This window comes from Ornithodoros turicata, chromosome 3 (assembly GCF_037126465.1).
Source record: "Ornithodoros turicata isolate Travis chromosome 3, ASM3712646v1, whole genome shotgun sequence".
NCBI lineage: Eukaryota > Metazoa > Arthropoda > Arachnida > Ixodida > Argasidae > Ornithodoros > Ornithodoros turicata.
In genome coordinates, this window is record NC_088203.1 from 41,351,759 (window position 1) to 41,368,723 (window position 16,965).

At 44.5% G+C, this 16,965-nt stretch overlaps 1 protein-coding gene across 1 annotated transcript; it reads right to left on the reverse strand.

The window, feature by feature from the left end:
* Window positions 1–1,697: 1,697 nt before the first annotated feature.
* LOC135389369 (uncharacterized) lies at window positions 1,698–2,552 on the reverse strand. Its single transcript, XM_064619424.1, has one exon. The coding sequence runs from the start codon at window positions 2,550–2,552 to the stop codon at window positions 1,698–1,700; it is 855 nt and encodes a 284-aa protein (XP_064475494.1).
* Window positions 2,553–16,965: the final 14,413 nt, after the last annotated feature.

Here is a 16,965-nt window from a genome sequence, read left to right on the forward strand (position 1 = left end):
TGTCATCAAGTCCTGCACCACTAGCTGCAGCTTTTGTGGATGTTGTGTAGCTCCTCCTGAAGCTGTCATAGTGCTTCTTCCATGATTTTTTGCACATGTCCACTGTAGGTATGATACAAGTGCATCCATTAGAGTACTCCATTATGTATGATATCAAGGATGCAACCCGAGACAGTATGTATGATATGTTTTACATGTAGTCTATCTACTGAACAATTTTATTTGTGTGTGTTAGCATAATAAGCAAACATGATGTTATTGTAGTGTTGCAGCAGTTCCGACTGCTTGAACATGTGTGCGTGTGTTTTATCTATACGTTCAGAAGGCTCAAGAGATTGCACATAGAATTGAAAGCATTTTGACAAGTACATGCATGATGTATTGGTTTTTATGTTTACACTGGCATTTTAAATGGATGCCTCCCATACGAATAAGAAGCAGTGGTAGTTCCATCTACCAGTGTTTGGTAGTAATTTGTAAGTGTGGCTAGTAAGTTTTCCGTAAAAATGTCTTGTAACTGTAACTAGCTGTCACCTTTGTTTAAAGTGACTGCAAAATGTAACTACCGAGTTATTCATTTACCGCAATGTTTTTCATATATCCTTGCCAAGCATTGTTTTCTCGAGGCTTCAATTTGGTACACTACAATTTTTCCCCCCAAAGCAGGAATTACACAAATTCTGTAGTCTCACATGCAGTCAGGATGGCCTTAGATGAACTCCCCGCTGTGCTGTTAGGATCCATGAGATATCCTTCGTTTTTATAAAATGGCATAACTGTGCTAGGACACTACAAGTGAAACAAAACAAAACAAAAAGGCATCAAATTACACTTATTGGGCTTTGTATTCATTAAGTAGTAGCCTGTAAAGTAACAGAGCTGCTAGTTATATTACAAAAGAGTAAATGAAACACTAAGATGCTATACATTTGTAAACATTAACTATCTGCAAGCTACATTTTGTATGCTTATACCCATCGTTACCACATATTATAATCATTGCAGCTGTGTGGACAGTTCAATAAGTGCCAAGCGTTTTGCTTTAGAACATTCCCAATACATCTGGCAAAAGTACAAAAAGGAAAGGGGACAAAGCACTGACCTGCAAAGCTTCATGTCAGTTTTTTTGTGCACTCACATTGATATGTTATTTTTGTTTAAGTGAGCAAAAAAAGTATTTTGCAACTTCTCCTATCTTATGGCAAGCAAGTACGTGCTCCACACCATATGGTTGTGCGCTCAAAATTTGATGTACAGACTTAGCATGTGAAGTGCCGAATCTTGTGAGCACCCTTTTCTGTACTACCCATGATGGCCCATGAAATAATGAAAGGCATACCCATTAGAGCATGTGCTGACACAGCTTTGAGCAGTGAAGCCGATCTGACATTTACAATGATAGTTTAATGTAGCGTTCATGTGAAAGGGATCTTTCTTGTCCGCTTGCAACGTAATACAAACATGGGGTGGGGGGAATATGTGTATTATATAAAAAAAAATTAAGAGGGAAAGGTTAGCCACCGCTATGGCGGCTTGCTATTCCCAGGAAGGAAAAAAAAATAAAAATAAAGGCAAACAAAAAGAAACACGAAGAAAAAGGGGAACAAACAAACATAGGAAAACAAATAAACAAAAGGAAAAACAAATAAACAAAAAGAAAAACAAAAGAACAAAGAGGAAAACAAACACAAAACTGGTCACAGTTCACCCAGAAGGCCACAGGACCGTAGAAACTGAGCAAGTGCCTTTGTCACCTGACTATATTGTGTGGGGCCGAGCAGCGTAGCTAGAGATAAGTCCGAAACCGGCAGGCGAGCGATGCGCGACCATAGGAGAAGACGATTTTGGTGGTAGCGAGTGCAGTAGAGGAGCAAGTGCGGGATGTCTCCTTCAACATGACAAGTGGGGTTCGGTGACAAAAGGTGGCCCATCTTAAAGAGGAGCAGTGGAGTCCGCGCCACATTCAATCGCAGCCTGTGAAGCAGGGACTCTTCCTCCCTGGGGTAGCGGCATACCAGTGTGTGGGTCATCGTAGGGTCAATAGAGTGCAGAAAAGGGTTGGTCCTGGCAGCGTCTTGAACGAAGGCCTGAGAGCTATTTCTGCAGTATCGGCGAATGGCTAGCTGACAGGCAGACGGGGTAAGTTGGACAGAAGTGACAGGCCCAGCCGCACGAGCAAACCTGGCCGCAGAATCGGCGATGGCATTCCCCAAGATACCAACGTGTCCCGGAATCCACTGGAAACACACACTGTGACCTAGAGACGATAGTTGGGCGTGCAGGCAAAGGATCTCCGTGTAGATGTCATTGATAACTTTGGGCGAATACGATGCCACGGCCTCCAAGGCTGACTTACTATCCGAAAGGATAGTCCACGCTCTTGGTGTCGACGAAGAGATGTACCGCAGAGCAGATAAGATAGCAAAGGCTTCTGCTTCGGTTGATGAAAGCGTGGGCACTAGCTTGAAACCGCGTTCGTATGATTCCTCAGGAATGTAAAATGCAGATGATGACCCATCGGATGCCACCGACCCGTCAGTGTAAATCTCCATTCGATTTGAGTGCAGGGAGTAGAGATGTTGCAGCGTTAGTTGGCATGCCACAACCGCTGGGACATGGCTCTTTTTCGGGAGACCAGGAACAGATGTGTGCACTGGGGGCGGACTTAAGGTCCACAGCGGTTCCGTATAGGAGACCAAGGTATGCGATGGTGGGATTTGTCCCTGTAGTCGCAGAACAGCTTGGCCGTACGCAGAAGCAGGGCAATGCTGCGTAACATCCCGAAGATGGTGACATGGGTGCCGTACAAGACAGCGTGTGTAAGTTTGCAGGGTTGCCGTGTCCCGGATGATAAGCACGGAAGGAACCCGCGCCTCGGCGATAGCAGAGAAGGTTTCCGTAGTCTTCGGAACTCCCAAGCAAGTGCGCAGGCTACGAGCTTGAAGATTAATCAGCTGCCGTTCCTTGAATGGGGAAATACCGTGCAACACAGGCAAGCAGTATCGTAAAGTGCCCACAATAAGAGAGTTGTGTACTTGGAGGAGGTCGGTGCAAGAAGGACCCCAAGAGGACCCACAAAGGCGGCGCAGCACGTTAACATAAGAGCCTGTGGTGGCACCGAGGGCAGTAATCTGTCGAGACCATGTCAGTCCCCGATCAATGATGACGCCAAGGTACAAACATGATTTTTTACAGACGTAATACACACTCGAAACGTTTTGCTGTGTAATGTTTTTTTTTGTACATTTTCAACACAGTGGCAGCTTAATGAATTGCACTCTTTCTAACAGAAATTCATAGTCTGGTCGCATTGTCGTTCAGCCTACTAGCTATTCAAGAAATTTTGTGTTGACGCAAACAAAACCGAACTTGGATTAGTCTCTCGTTAAAAAAATATATACATACATATCATTTTATTTTGACAGTTGTGTCTCAACAATTTAGAGCTTACAGCCTAAAATACTAAGTTACGGGAAGAAAAGCCCCTGACATTCTCCAAAATCTCATGTGGGTGTAGGCTACAGTCACCAACTAAAAGGAACTTTTATACACAGATGTTTGTTCCATGGTTGTCAAATAACAATCGAGAGTATATCAATATCCAAAACACAGCAGCTTTATATGACACACAGTAGAGAAATTTGCTGTAATTAGAAACCTTCTACGATTAAGTTCATCCTTGTATGGTTGCAATCCTCCACCTCCTATTTTCTTTTACGGTGTGCGAGGATCTCTTGTCCATATCATTTACTTACATATTGGCCGTTGTATGGAATGAATCAATTTCAATACTTTGAAGGTGAATGTCTGCATCATTTTTGTTTTTGTGAAGATCATTACTCACGTTGTCACATGTAGACGTATCTGATATATGGCCAGTGACTACACCATGCTAGCAGGGTCTCTCCTGAGGTAGAATGCTTCAAGTGCATGAGGAACAGAAAACCAACTACAGTGTTCTCATTCTCTCTTTGGATGAGCATAGGGTAGTTGGTTATCAGCCCCACTTGAACACTCATGGGACACTCAGTAGAAAGTCATACCCAATGTATAAAAAAATACAGCAGCACATATTTCAATGCTGTTTCTTTTTAAGCAGCAAAACACGTAATGCACTTTCATTGTTCTTAAGCAGTAAGAGTACTCAGGAAGGAAGAGCAAAGCAAATCCTACAGCTTGCCAAACCTTTTGGAGACTCTTGCTATAAGTGTTGCTTTCAAGTTGCTCTGCAATAAAGTGTTTCTTACCCGTCATCTCTGGATGGTTCATCGCTTCCTGGACTTCAAGCCATAACGTGGAAACTTCATGTCGATCCTTGTATCTACTATCGCATTTGTTCCAGAGAGGGGGCCTCCCTTGGACTTCCAGAATTAATGGTTCTCGAAGGTCGTCACTCGGACAGAATATAGTGAAGACTGACAAAGTGGAAGCTTGGTAGCATTGACACTGATGGGAACCGTGGCTCAAGGCTTTTTGTCGGCAATATATGACCCTGAACAATACAACAACAACAGTACAACAATACAACAACAATTTTGTAGCGATAACACACAGGTACAGAAGCTACACGGCTCCTGCAAAGTACTGATGAGGATGGCGCCTTCACGGTGCTGAAAAGCCACCCCTCTATAATCCTTTTATGATACGCATCGTGAATAAACCGATAACGCGGGTTGGGTTGAACACTTTATTCGTAGTTATCCATATCTGCATATACATATAATTAAAACGACAAGAAAAGCGAGTGTTACGATAGAACCTTGTTTCTGAGTCGATTGTGGAACCACTGCACTTGAAAGGCACACTTGTAAAAGCACTTGCACATCGTACGACGCAAAAGAAAACAAGTCATCACTCACCACCTTTGCTACACTGAGCACCACCGAACAGCTCCATACGTAAACAATACTTCTGATTGGCGTGTACGATCGGCTGCAGAGCAACACGGCAGCACAGCAACCAAAAATTCGGATACGGGAGCAGCAGGGAATTTCTGCAGCTCCGCAGCTCTGCTGCTCACGCCCAGTGCTATGGGACCGCTCGTGTCGGTGCAGCTGGCGTTCCATACTCCATACTCCATGATGGCTGGCAAAGTCAGGAGATACAGGAATGGACAATCGACAAAGCCCTACTGAAGTCAAAGTAATATTTTAGAGACAACACATGAAACATAAGAAGATTGGGCTAATGTCCAGGCCATGCTAATCTAGCTGTAGCACTATAATAATATTGCATATGCTCACTACGCACAGCTTGTACTTGTAGCATTGAAGGAACAATATATAATTGTCTTCATCTCATGTAGCTATGGCTTCTTTTTAAGAAAGCTTCAGGGGAATTTGAAATCTCTGAACAGTGTGTACTATTTCCATTTACTTTGTCTTTTGAATAATTCTAACTTTGCCTGCTGCTCCTGCCTGCAGTGTTAACATAAAAAAGTATAGTACATATATCTCACTGCAAGACTAATTGAACGGTTAATATATCTTTTTGCACATGTTTATCCATCAGTTGTAAGTAATCACTTTTTCCCGTTGACACACTGGCAAAATATAGAAGTTGCTACAATATCTTACAGGATCACACTTGAAGTGGCAACCAATGTAGTGCCATCCATCAAACAAACTGTCCAGAATGTCCAACCAGGCTGCCTGCATGTATCACTGGATATCTGGACAAGTATTGCTTCTGAGGCTGTCTGAGGTTGGCCTAAAGGTGCACTTCATCAACGACGAGTGGCAAGCAAAGTCAGTTGTGCTTGGATTTTCCAGTTTCCCCGAGTCTCATACAGGTGAGGTAATATAATACTGTGATTTTTTCACACAAAAAATATTTGATCTAATGACTCTATCCTTGTGTCATTGCTGCCTGCTCACCATCTAGGCATAAGCTGTTGTGTTTTGCGTTGCATAGTAAAAACAGTTTCATTTTTGACAAGTTGTTTTGCATATATGTATGTGATAAAATAGCCAAAGCTCTTTTCTCAGCTTCATAATTAATTTGCAATAAAGACATGTCCACTCGGCTCATTTTAATGATTATCTTGCAGGGCTGAACATTGAAAGGAAAGTGGAGGCTCTTTTGGGTTCCTATGGTCTGCAGCCAAGAGATATTGGCTACATCATGGCGGACAATGCAGGCAATATAACGAAAGCATTTAGTGGTCCAGATCCTATATCGCCTGAAATGTACAAGGCGGTCATTGTCACACAGCTTGACAACAACGTGTCCGAACAGGACGACGACAGTGAGTCCGAAGGCCCTCATGATAATGGTGCACTGGATGACGATATTGTCTACCAGGGGATCTTGTCAGCGGTGCGCCTGAAATGGCAGAGGATGGGATGCTGCACTCATCTTCTTCAGCTGGCTGTGAATGCAGTATTAAGAGCAGACGATGAAGCCTTTGAGCTGTCCAGGGTCATATCATCAGTGGTGCTCGTGTTTCGAAGGTCGCCGTACTGTACTGAAGAGCTCACGAAGAGATGGGTGAAGACCCTACTGCTCCCCTGTGTCACTCGATGAAATTCATTCCTGAACGCAGCTGAGAGGCTGTTCAAGGTATATATATAATAACGGGAAAATGGCTTATGGATGTTCTCAGCAGCTTCTTTCTCGAGTACAGTATGCTGTCTATGATGCTGTAGATGCCGTATTAGAAGAGAGAGCAGCTAGGACATCTAAGAAGCTCACTCTTCCTTCATCATTCACCAAGGACACAATATTAAGCCTTGCAAAGTGTCTCAAACCACTCGAAGAGGCCACAAATATCCTTAAGGAAAATGGGCCAACATCATGCTTGATGCTGGTAACCATCATTTCCAGTATGTCCAAGCTAGCCTTTGCAGCTCGATACAACGGCCCACTTCCTTCTCTCCCCCCTTCCATATCGCTATCCTGGGTATCTCCACGCACTCATCTTTATGCATGCTGTATAGAGCCTGAAGTTTTCGGGAAGTTTCTTTTTTTCTAAATTCGCGTGAAAAAACTATTTGCTAAACTCGAAGCGAAATTGGTCTCAGTTACTCAAACTAACTATATTGGTCTGGTACAGATGATGATGTAACTGCATTTGCTGCCCAACAAGTTAATGTGCATTCCGACAGACATCTCAGTGAGGCCAATTTTATAGGCAAAAATTGGGTTTCACCCTAAGGAGATAACCTTCAATTTGGGGTGCAAATTCGGAGAAGAATTGGGATAAACACTAAAACTTCAGGCTCTATGCATACTGCAACTTCAGTTGCAACTTGAACGTTTATTAATGCGTACATATGGTGTGTCATCAGTGGTGGACAGTGGTGGAGAGGCGGGTCCAGATGTCCTGACTCTCTCCTCAATCCCTATCTTCACGTAATGTTTAATTCACCCTTCGTTGCATGTCTAGCATGCTGTCCATGGTGGAACCCCTCCTCAGAAATATCCTGGATCTGCCCCTGGTTTTCATGAGCAGTAAAGCCGCCTCACGAGATTTGAAGTAGCCTGAAAATCTCATAATATGAAAGGAGGAAGGGAGTTGCCTCAGGACAGAAGCCGCCGATATTTCGAACAGAGACTGTTCTTCTTCTGTGCCCAGAAGAAGAACAGTCTCTGTTCGAAATATCGGCGGCTTCTGTCCTGAGGCAACTCCCTTCCTACATCTCTACCGGTTCGCTGGATTTCTACCCATCATAATATGAAAAGTATTCAAGTATGCTGCTGACATGGACTCTGTCAACTACAAGAACTTTTGTGATCATCAAGCAAGACCCCCTGCCCCTCCTCTCTATATATTATTTTTCACGTCGGATTTGCGTGGATTGGCCTGTGGCAGGTGGGGGAGGGCTCAAGTCCTCCCTCCCCGTGGCTGCATGGCCAGGACGTCTCATCTTTTTATTTTCTACGGTGATAAGTTATATACAGATGAAAAGAATTGCTGCTGAAGTACTGATACCACATGTAGGAGCCAGGATGATGCGTGTACCAAGTGTAAAAGGATCATTGATTTGCTAATGTAGGGAAATTGACTATTCAGTATCAGATTCTGTGTTGTTGATGTGTGCCTTGCTAAACTGGTGATTCGGCACATTATGGCTTCTTTTTACCCGTGAATTGTCGAAATATAATTTCCTTTCTTTCCTTCTCCTTTTTGACACAGCAGTATGCAGTAGCACGTCGACTGCGAGTGTGCAAGTGGAGTAACCAGCTTTAACTTAGTTCAACCATGAACCCTGTTACTTTTTTTTATTGCCCTGCTCTACACATTTGCTTCGATGCCCTTTTCCCTGATTGTCAATGACAGCACTAGTACTTTCATTTGGCACCATGCAAGCATCTCCCTTCTAACTTGTTACATATACAAGGTGTTCTTCGTTTTGTTTTTGTTTAATGTAAAATGACCTCACACAAAGATTGCCTCCAATTCTGCTGTCTCACCTTTTGCAACCCCCAATTAAGAAAGTTAATTCAGAGATGCTTGTCATCTTGCTACGTCAAGGCAGAAGCGACATTGTTCCTGGTGGTCATCATGTCAGGCAAACTAAGGCACCAATTACGAGTATCCCAGTGTCCACCTTTATTTGAAAATTCGATTAAACTAACTAAAAAAAAAGAAAAACGTGTTGTATACTGCATGCCTTTGTAATGTAATCTTCAGAGATAACACGTGCAAGTAACTATGCGTGATATTTTTGATACCTATCAGTGACTTGGCAGGTCACCTTTTTCTAATATTTCGCTTATTTCGTAGCCCTGCGAAAACTTCAGGCACTTGACGATATGGGGTTCCCAGTTTTGCGGCAACAGTTACACAGTTGCAAGTTACAGGTGCAAGTTAACGAACGCTTCAGAAATGTCCTTCTTGAAGTGCCTTACACAGTGTCAGCACTGCCGCACCCAAACATAAAAATGCGTCTCTTTGAGAAGAGTGCTCTGCCTGGTATTCCACAGCTCTGCTCCAGTGAGCTTGCGAAGCAGCTTTTGATGCTAGCTGTAGAGAAATTCAGCCCAGAAGGTACGGAAGGTGAACAGTCAACAGGTGCGTCCATCAGTAGGGCTCTGCGTGCGTCATTGTTGCAGATACAATAATCTGAAGTGCCTTTTTGTTTCCCTGTATTAATTTTTTTTTTTTTTGTCGTTGCTTTGTTGTCAATTTTCTTTGCATTCCCCATGGTGCCTTTTCAGAAGCAGCGAAGCAGAACAGAGCAGCCTCAAACAGCATCTTCGCCTTCCTAGATGAGGTGTCGAAGCCAATGTCTAGCAGAAATGCTTTTATACCGTGAGCACAGGCTCTCGGCACTAACATGAAGCTGCTGTAAGTTGAATTTCAATGCCATCAAACTAGTCAGTTGTCCTAGTCACATCTCACACGTACAAGCTTTCTGTTTCAATAAAAGCAAACTAGTCAATATGCAACGAGATATATTTCTCGTGTTACTTACATAGAACAATGCTAGATATATGATGCTACGTACATACCTCACCAGAGGCTGATGTAAGAAATGGATACAACAACATGACCTTTAAGTGGAATAAGTTTTTTTAGAGGAATAAGCGCACATACCTGCATACATTCCCTATTGACACAAGTTTGAGGTTTTAGTAATTAAGTACTTTGGAAAGAAGGGCGACGAGAGGTGAACGGGAAAATGTGGGGTGGGGCAGGATGAGACAAAAAGCAGTGATGGCCAGTAGTTAACTACATGTAGTGAAAAAGTGGTTATCAACTACTTGCAGAAATGTGGTGGCAACTACTAGTTAAACTACTATTTCGAGTAGTTAGGTTACTGCAGGCGCCAACTACTTCCGATTTTGCCGCAAGCTTTATGACACGATTGTGCTTCCGACTTTTACCTTGAGCTACTTGCTTGAAGGAAACGGAGGTGCAGAGCAATTGTGCCGTGCATATGTACTAAATCTTCACTTTTAATGCTTGCCTAGTGAAGCCTCATTTCTTGTGAAATAATTCTGTAACTTAGTTTATCCCGCAGGCACAGAAAGAATTCCACCACAAGCTTTGTATTTGACGATCTTAGCGGCCTGCGTAATACCTTGGTTACCGTCCTGGTGTGCACATAGCCGCATAGGATGGCTACGTGATCGATCATCGTGGCTAAGCGAAAATATTTTACGGTCCACACCACACCACAATGCCGCAATCGGCAGCCACCACAATAATTGTGCGTGGCGCATTGATCTATAACTGATCTATAATATTTCTATCCATGTTTTTGTCACCCGTCTTCTCTTTTGGCGCGCATGCAGTGTTGCTTTAATGTTCCAGCCGCTGCCGCCACACGTGCAAGGGTAACGCGCGCCAAAAACACACTGCCGCCGCCGAAACAATCTGCCTTGCTCCTAGCTCTACTTGCGTGATATTTATGAGCGGGTTTCGAGCGTTTGCGGAGTACGACAAGAAACACTTCCTAGTGGTTATAGATGCTCACAGCAAGTGGCCGGAAGTTGTCCAAGTACGCCGTCAGACTGTGACCGATACCAAGAAGGCCTTCCAAGAAATCTTCCTGCGGCAGGGTAACCATGAGCAGCTGGTGACCGATAATGGCCCACAGTTCACCAGTGCTGATTTCAAATCCTTCTTGGAGTTACATGGAATCCGTCACATTCTCACACCACCCTATCACTCCAAGTCCAACGGACAAGCTGAAAACTTCGTAAGGTCCCTGAAGCAAGCCTTACGTCGTGCTCAAGCTGGGAAGGGGGAGGAGCCTGTTGGAACGTTTCTCGCGAAATACAGAGCTACCCCCCATGTGTCGACCGGCAAGTCACCCTGCGAGCTGCTAAACAAGAGACTCTTCAGGGTGATTCTAGACCTGGTCCGACCATTCCGGCGCGAAAGTGGCGACGTCGTCATGCCACTCACACAGAACAAGTCTACCAGGAATTTCCAAGTCATGGAAAAGGTGTGGGTAAAGGATCAGACACAAAAACATCACTGGATCAAGGGCGTCGTCCTGGAACGCATAGGCAATGTTATATACGATGTGGACGTGGAAAGTAAGAAGCCCCGCCGTGTTCACGCCGATTACTTGAAGAGAAGAATCTCTGCGGACGATGTGCCAAATGCTGATGTCGAGAGCACAACCCGTTCTCCAACTGGTCGACTAGATCTCCCAGTGGGTCTTGCCTTCAGCTCTCGGCACCCAACTGAGGTACTTCCTCACGATGACCTCCCTGCGTCGTCGTCCGTGGCATCCCCTGATCGTCGGCCCCCTGTCCCTACCAGAAGATATCCTGCGCGTCGTCGGAGACCTCCCGCACGCTTCATATTCACAACGTTAGGAGGGCGGGATGTAGTGGATGACGACGACGTTACGGAAGATGGACAACGAGCCGCGTGACGTGCTGCATTCTTCAGCTGGCAATCAGCTGTTTCCAAGCTGACCGCGGCAGTCGCACATTAAACATTGCTCCAACAGGAACCCATGGTCTAATATTGGTATTCGTTAGACTTGTAAATACTAGTGTGGACATTTTTGCTGATATTATTTAATTTTTATCCTCTTTGTAATATTTTATCGTCTTGTAAGTTAACCTTCTTTTTCGTGCACCTCTATGTACGCTCACGCTGCTGGCAGGCATGTAAAGCTATTAAATAAATAAATAAATAACGAAGGAGCCTGAGTGGCAAATCTCGTACATGGTCCGTTGCACGTTGTACCGCAGAGGTGGGCACCCTCACGAGGGCGTGCGAGGATGAGGGTTTCCTCACCCTCACCTCACGATATTTGAGGTGAGGTGAGGGCCAATTTTTCTGGTGATGTTTGAGGTAAGGTGAGGTGAGGTAAAATTTTCAAAAAAAATTTGAGGTGAGGTGAGGAAATTTTTCTCAGAAAATTTAGGTGAGGGCGAGGCTCGTGAGGGCAAACGGCCACCTCTGCTCCTCACTGTAACTCGTCTGCCGCTTGCGAAGGAGTCTCCGGGGGCTCTACGCAGTACGGTGCACGACGAATAGTAGTAGGCCGTTGAAAGGTGATGTGACATAGCGGTCAGGAGTCCTAAATGCGCTCTAAAGGGTAAGGGAAGGTGAGGTAAAGGACGGTATTGCCATATATTCTGATCATCTGGATGTTCATCGAATGGGACACGAAACCTATATGGCGTACATTGCTGATCTCGCGCATCCAGCCGCTGCCGCCACACGTGCAAGGGTAGCGCGCGCCAAAAACACACTGCCGCCGCCGAAAAAATCTGCCTTGCTCCTAGCTCCGCATGCGTGATATTTATGAGCAGGTTTCTAGCGCTTTTAAGCCTAAACGTGCAGAGAAGAACGACTGCCGAAGATGCGCAAAACCTGCACTATTGACTTTTTTTAGGCAGCGGTACTTATCACGGCGGCACGATTTTGTTTTTGTGCGATCCCCACAATGTGGTCACTACCTCAAAAAAATATTCAAGACCCTAAGTACCGGTATTTTCTGAGCAAAAATGCAAAAGTTCAGTTTTTTTATCGCAAAGATGCCTAAGTACGTTCGCGGCGAAACGCTGAGCCGGCGTTCACACGGGGGACCGTTTCCCAGAAACTTGAGACAACTCGATCCAACATATTATGAGCAATTTCGAGTCCGCGTTCACATGTAGCAATTCGGTAGCTCCACCCACAAGCAACCTTACGGCGACTGGAGAATGAGGGTTCGAACTGAACTGGTGGAGTCTTTTCTTTAGCTACTGTTTTTGCCTTTTCATTTGAACGTGAGGGGGAAACAACGTTGCAGAACTGCAACCAGCACATTTAAAATAATGTCGCGCAGGATGCAAGTTTTCTAGCAATTTCATATTTCAGCACAATATTTATAAGTTGTAAAAATAGGTGCAGGGCTACCATTGCATACAATGAAGTATGCAATGGTATGCAACCCTTTTTGGCTTGGGTGCTGAGCATAAAGAGTGATCTGTTAATAAACGTACTTGGGGATTACTGAATGTGAAGATCATAAGAAAGAAAGGAGGGCAAACAAATACAACAGAGGGTGCTTTTCATTTTTCACACTTCTGGTTTCAGTTACTTATTGCTCTTGGTTTCCTTCGGTTCCGATATCAGATAACCAGAATTTGCACTGTATATCCACGCGAATAAAAAATTATGCAAAAATTTCAGTGAGAAAATTTCATGCTTTTTAAGACACTGAAAATGGCATTCTTAGGTTCTAGGTTATTCAAAGACCAGTGAAAACAAGGTGCTTCAAGTATTATGTCTAAATACATCTCTTGCAGCTCTTGCATGGCAAATCGTTGTCTAGGAAGGTGCGCGAATCAATGTGGATGTTCAAGCAATTAGAATCTTATTTCGTTACGCTTTGCTACCGTATGCCGGTTACAGAAAATGAAGGCACCTCTGCTGACTTAAGTTATTCATCCGAGAGAAAATAGGTTTTACTTGCAAACAAACAAACAGTTTCTTCACATCCATATGCAGTTTATTTGCAGAAAGGCATTTCGAGCGTCTGTCCAGTACCAGTTTCTTGCATTCATCAGAATGTAAGTTCCCAAGGAAAACCACACGCAGGAAAGTACACAGGCAGGTTCCGATTTCACGATTCTACGGTTCTGAGGCTGGAACACACACAACACATCCACAAGGTACCGGTATCGAGCTTTTTCGTCCCCCCGATCGTCATTTTTCAACTGTCCGATTTCACAACTAAGGCAGCCCTGCAGGAGAATAGCGATGTCCGCGACAATGTTCACAATATGGCAAGTGTCCACCATCGCTGGAACCAACACTGGGAACTGATTTGGTGACTTACGACACGAAGTCAGAGTTCGACATACTCAAATTTGACAGGCGAGCAGCAGAACAACGCACTAACTGCAGTGTCAACAGAAATTCCGATAGCCGGCGAAAAATACAGCAAGCGATTCATCCAGACTTCGTACTCTCGTTCCCAGCCCACCGCAAAGAGCAACACCCTTCGGGAAACTATTTTCAGACGCGGCCAATGCCGATGCTGTCGTGGAAGTTCAAATTATAAGGCGTCTGGAGTAGCCTGAAGCAAGATGCTGAAACCCGAAGGCAGACTTGAATTAGTTGACACATCGCTTGAAATCGTCATGGAATAACTCAAGTCAGTTCAAGCTCGATGCTGTCGTGGAAGTTCAAATTATAAGGCGTCTGGAGTAGCCTGAAGCAAGACGTTGAAACCAGAAGGCCGACTTGAATTAGTTGACACATCGCTTGAAATCGTCATGGAATAACTCAAGTCAGTTCAACCTTGAGGCTGTCATGAAAGTTCAAATTATAAGGCGTCTGGAGTAGCCTGAAGCAAGATGCTGAAACCCGAAGGCAGACTTGAATTAGTTGACACATCGCTTGAAATCGTCGTGGAATAACTCAAGTCAGTTCAAGCTCGATGCTGTCGTGGAAGTTCAAATTATAAGGCGTCTGGAGTAGCCTGAAGCAAGACGTTGAAACCAGAAGGCCGACTTGAATTAGTTGACACATCGCTTGAAATCGTCATGGAATAACTCAAGTCAGTTCAAGCTTGGTGCTGTCGTGGAAGTTCAAATTATAAGGCGTCTGGAGTAGCTGAAGCAAGATGTTGAAACCAGAAGGCCGACTTCAATTAGTTGACTCATGGCTTGAAACCGTCATCGAATAACTCAAGTCAGTTCAAACTTGATGCCTGTCATGAAAGTTCAAATTATAAGGCGTCTGGAGTAGCCTGAAGCAAGATGTTGAAACCAGAAGGCCGACTTAAATTAGTTGAATCGGTGTCTTGAAGTCGTTATGATATAAGTGAAGTCAGTCCAAACTTGATGCTGTCACGCACATTGAAATTTTAAGGCGTGTGTGGTAGCCCTAAGCCAGATGTTGAAACTTGAAGCCAAGTTGAATAAAAATGTGAAGCCGTATTGCTTCAAACCAACTGGAGTTAGCTAGCGAGTGTTCAAACATGAAGCCACCTTTATTTAGCCTGAAGCCAGATGTTGAAACTTGAAACCGACTTGAGCACAAACACTGCATCCACCATAGCAATCTTCCGCGGGTTGTGGTCCCTCCAAACCGCCCGCCTGGCTTTGATGGTCTAAAGCAGGCTCCACCCAGTTTTAACTAACCCGCGGTTAGCTGGAACCTATGGATTCGGAATATCCCAGTTCCAAGATGTGCGGAACATCTGCTTCCTTGTTAGGCCCCTCATCCTTTAAGCAGTACCATACATGTACTGCGTACAGGATGAGGGCAAGGAAGCAGAGGGATATCCCCCATAGGTTTCCAGCTATTAGTAACTGGAAACCCGTTCCAGTTACTAGTGCGATGACAGCCGCTAGCAGGAGCAGTATAACAATCTTCAGGACGTCCATGACGAGAAGTGAGTGTTCATGTTGAAGTGTTCAAAAAGGCATATTAATATCATTGTTTTTGGCGAAACGTTAGTTCAGCACTGACAACTAGTTGGCAAACTACTTCCTTTAATAATAATAATATTTATTTTACTATTATAATTGCCATCTTCTAGATTCCCTTGTGTCTTACATCCATGCATACTGTCAAAGCGGCTTATATCACCGTACATTCGTTTATTTGGTTATGTTTTGTTGGTCTAAAAAAGAAAAGAAAAATATGGAGCCGTTATTAGGCCGCCTAGATCAGCACGCTCATTCCAGCTCAAACGTCCGAGGTCGATGGTTCGAACATCAGAAATCTCGACGATTTTTCGTTCTCTTTTTTTTTTCTTTTTTTTTATCTTGTGCTGTTTCACTTCGCGTGGACAAGAGAAATGCAACATATCCCGGTCACGAAGCTAGCCGCTTCTCCACTAGGTGGCGATTCTTCTTCTGCGCCGTTGTGCGCCATGTCGCAAACGGCAACTCATGTCGCAAAATATATAGAAGTGCCTGAGAGAAAGCACGCGGCACATGTGGGCAAGAAGAGGGAAGTACAGAGCATGTCATTGTCACGCAAAGGTTCGCATGGAGGGCCACCTTGTTCTGCGGCGACGCCGCCGCTGCCAGTTCAGAGCCGTATATTAAAAGGGAGTCTGGCCATTAATGGGTCATCCCTATACCTGAAGCTCCGCCCACTTTTTCAGCTTTCCGACCAATGAAGTCTTGAAATATGGGGCGCTATCAATCAGCCTATCCTCACTATTTGCCACCTTATCCAACATGGGCAGCGCCATTTTGGGTGGCAAGTGGATTGGATGGGATTGAAATGGATAGCTCTCGCAATCTGCAAAATTGGTGGATTTTTGGTGCCAATTTTGATGAGCGCCACCTAGGGAGCGTAAGGCACGTCGGGAATTGTCGTCTGCTTCCGTCGTTGTACCGTTGCCGGCAGAACCACCTCTGTTACACCTCAGGGACACACTCTGTTGTCGGTAGGATTTTTAATCAAATCTACATGAATAGTTGGAATATAAGAGGCAAGAATATTTATATCCATGAAATCCAGCAATTAAATATAAGATTGTACAGCACAGCGCCGTTTTTGTTATGTTTTCGTTGTGATTGCCGTGTTCACTAGGCCTAACACCGGCGACAAAACGTATTATTTTCGGTTAGATATCGATGGATGAGCATCAGTTGAAACTGATTTCCGAGAAACGTATATGAGGATGTACATTTGCAGCGTAAAATCAGAGTAGTCTGTGAAATTTTTTTGTCACGAAATCCCCGCTTCACTGTGTTTGTTTTCGTCGCCATTTTGGGTGGCAGTGAGGTGTCATGGCGACCCCCTTGATAAAGAGCAAACCAATCAGCGGAGCGAAACTGTGATTGACAAGTCGAGCCTCTTTTTGTGACTCCTCCCAATGGCCAGACTCCCTTTTAATGTACGGCTCTGTGCCAGTTGTGCTGGGACTGCAATCTGGCGGCTCTACATAGCGGTACATTAATTTCGAAACTCCGTGAAATCGAGACATTTTCTGCAGAAATCGGAAAAAGGCTCGGTTCTTCAACGAAGTGCTGTCTGACCTACTTCACAGTGTAAAGCGTGAGGTGGTGAAACTTGGTTTTTCACCAGAGGTGGAC

Excerpts from the sequence above, each read along its gene's own strand:
- LOC135389369 (XM_064619424.1), bottom strand. The coding sequence starts at position 2,552 with ATGGAGATTTACACTGACGGGTCGGTGGCATCCGATGGGTCATCATCT.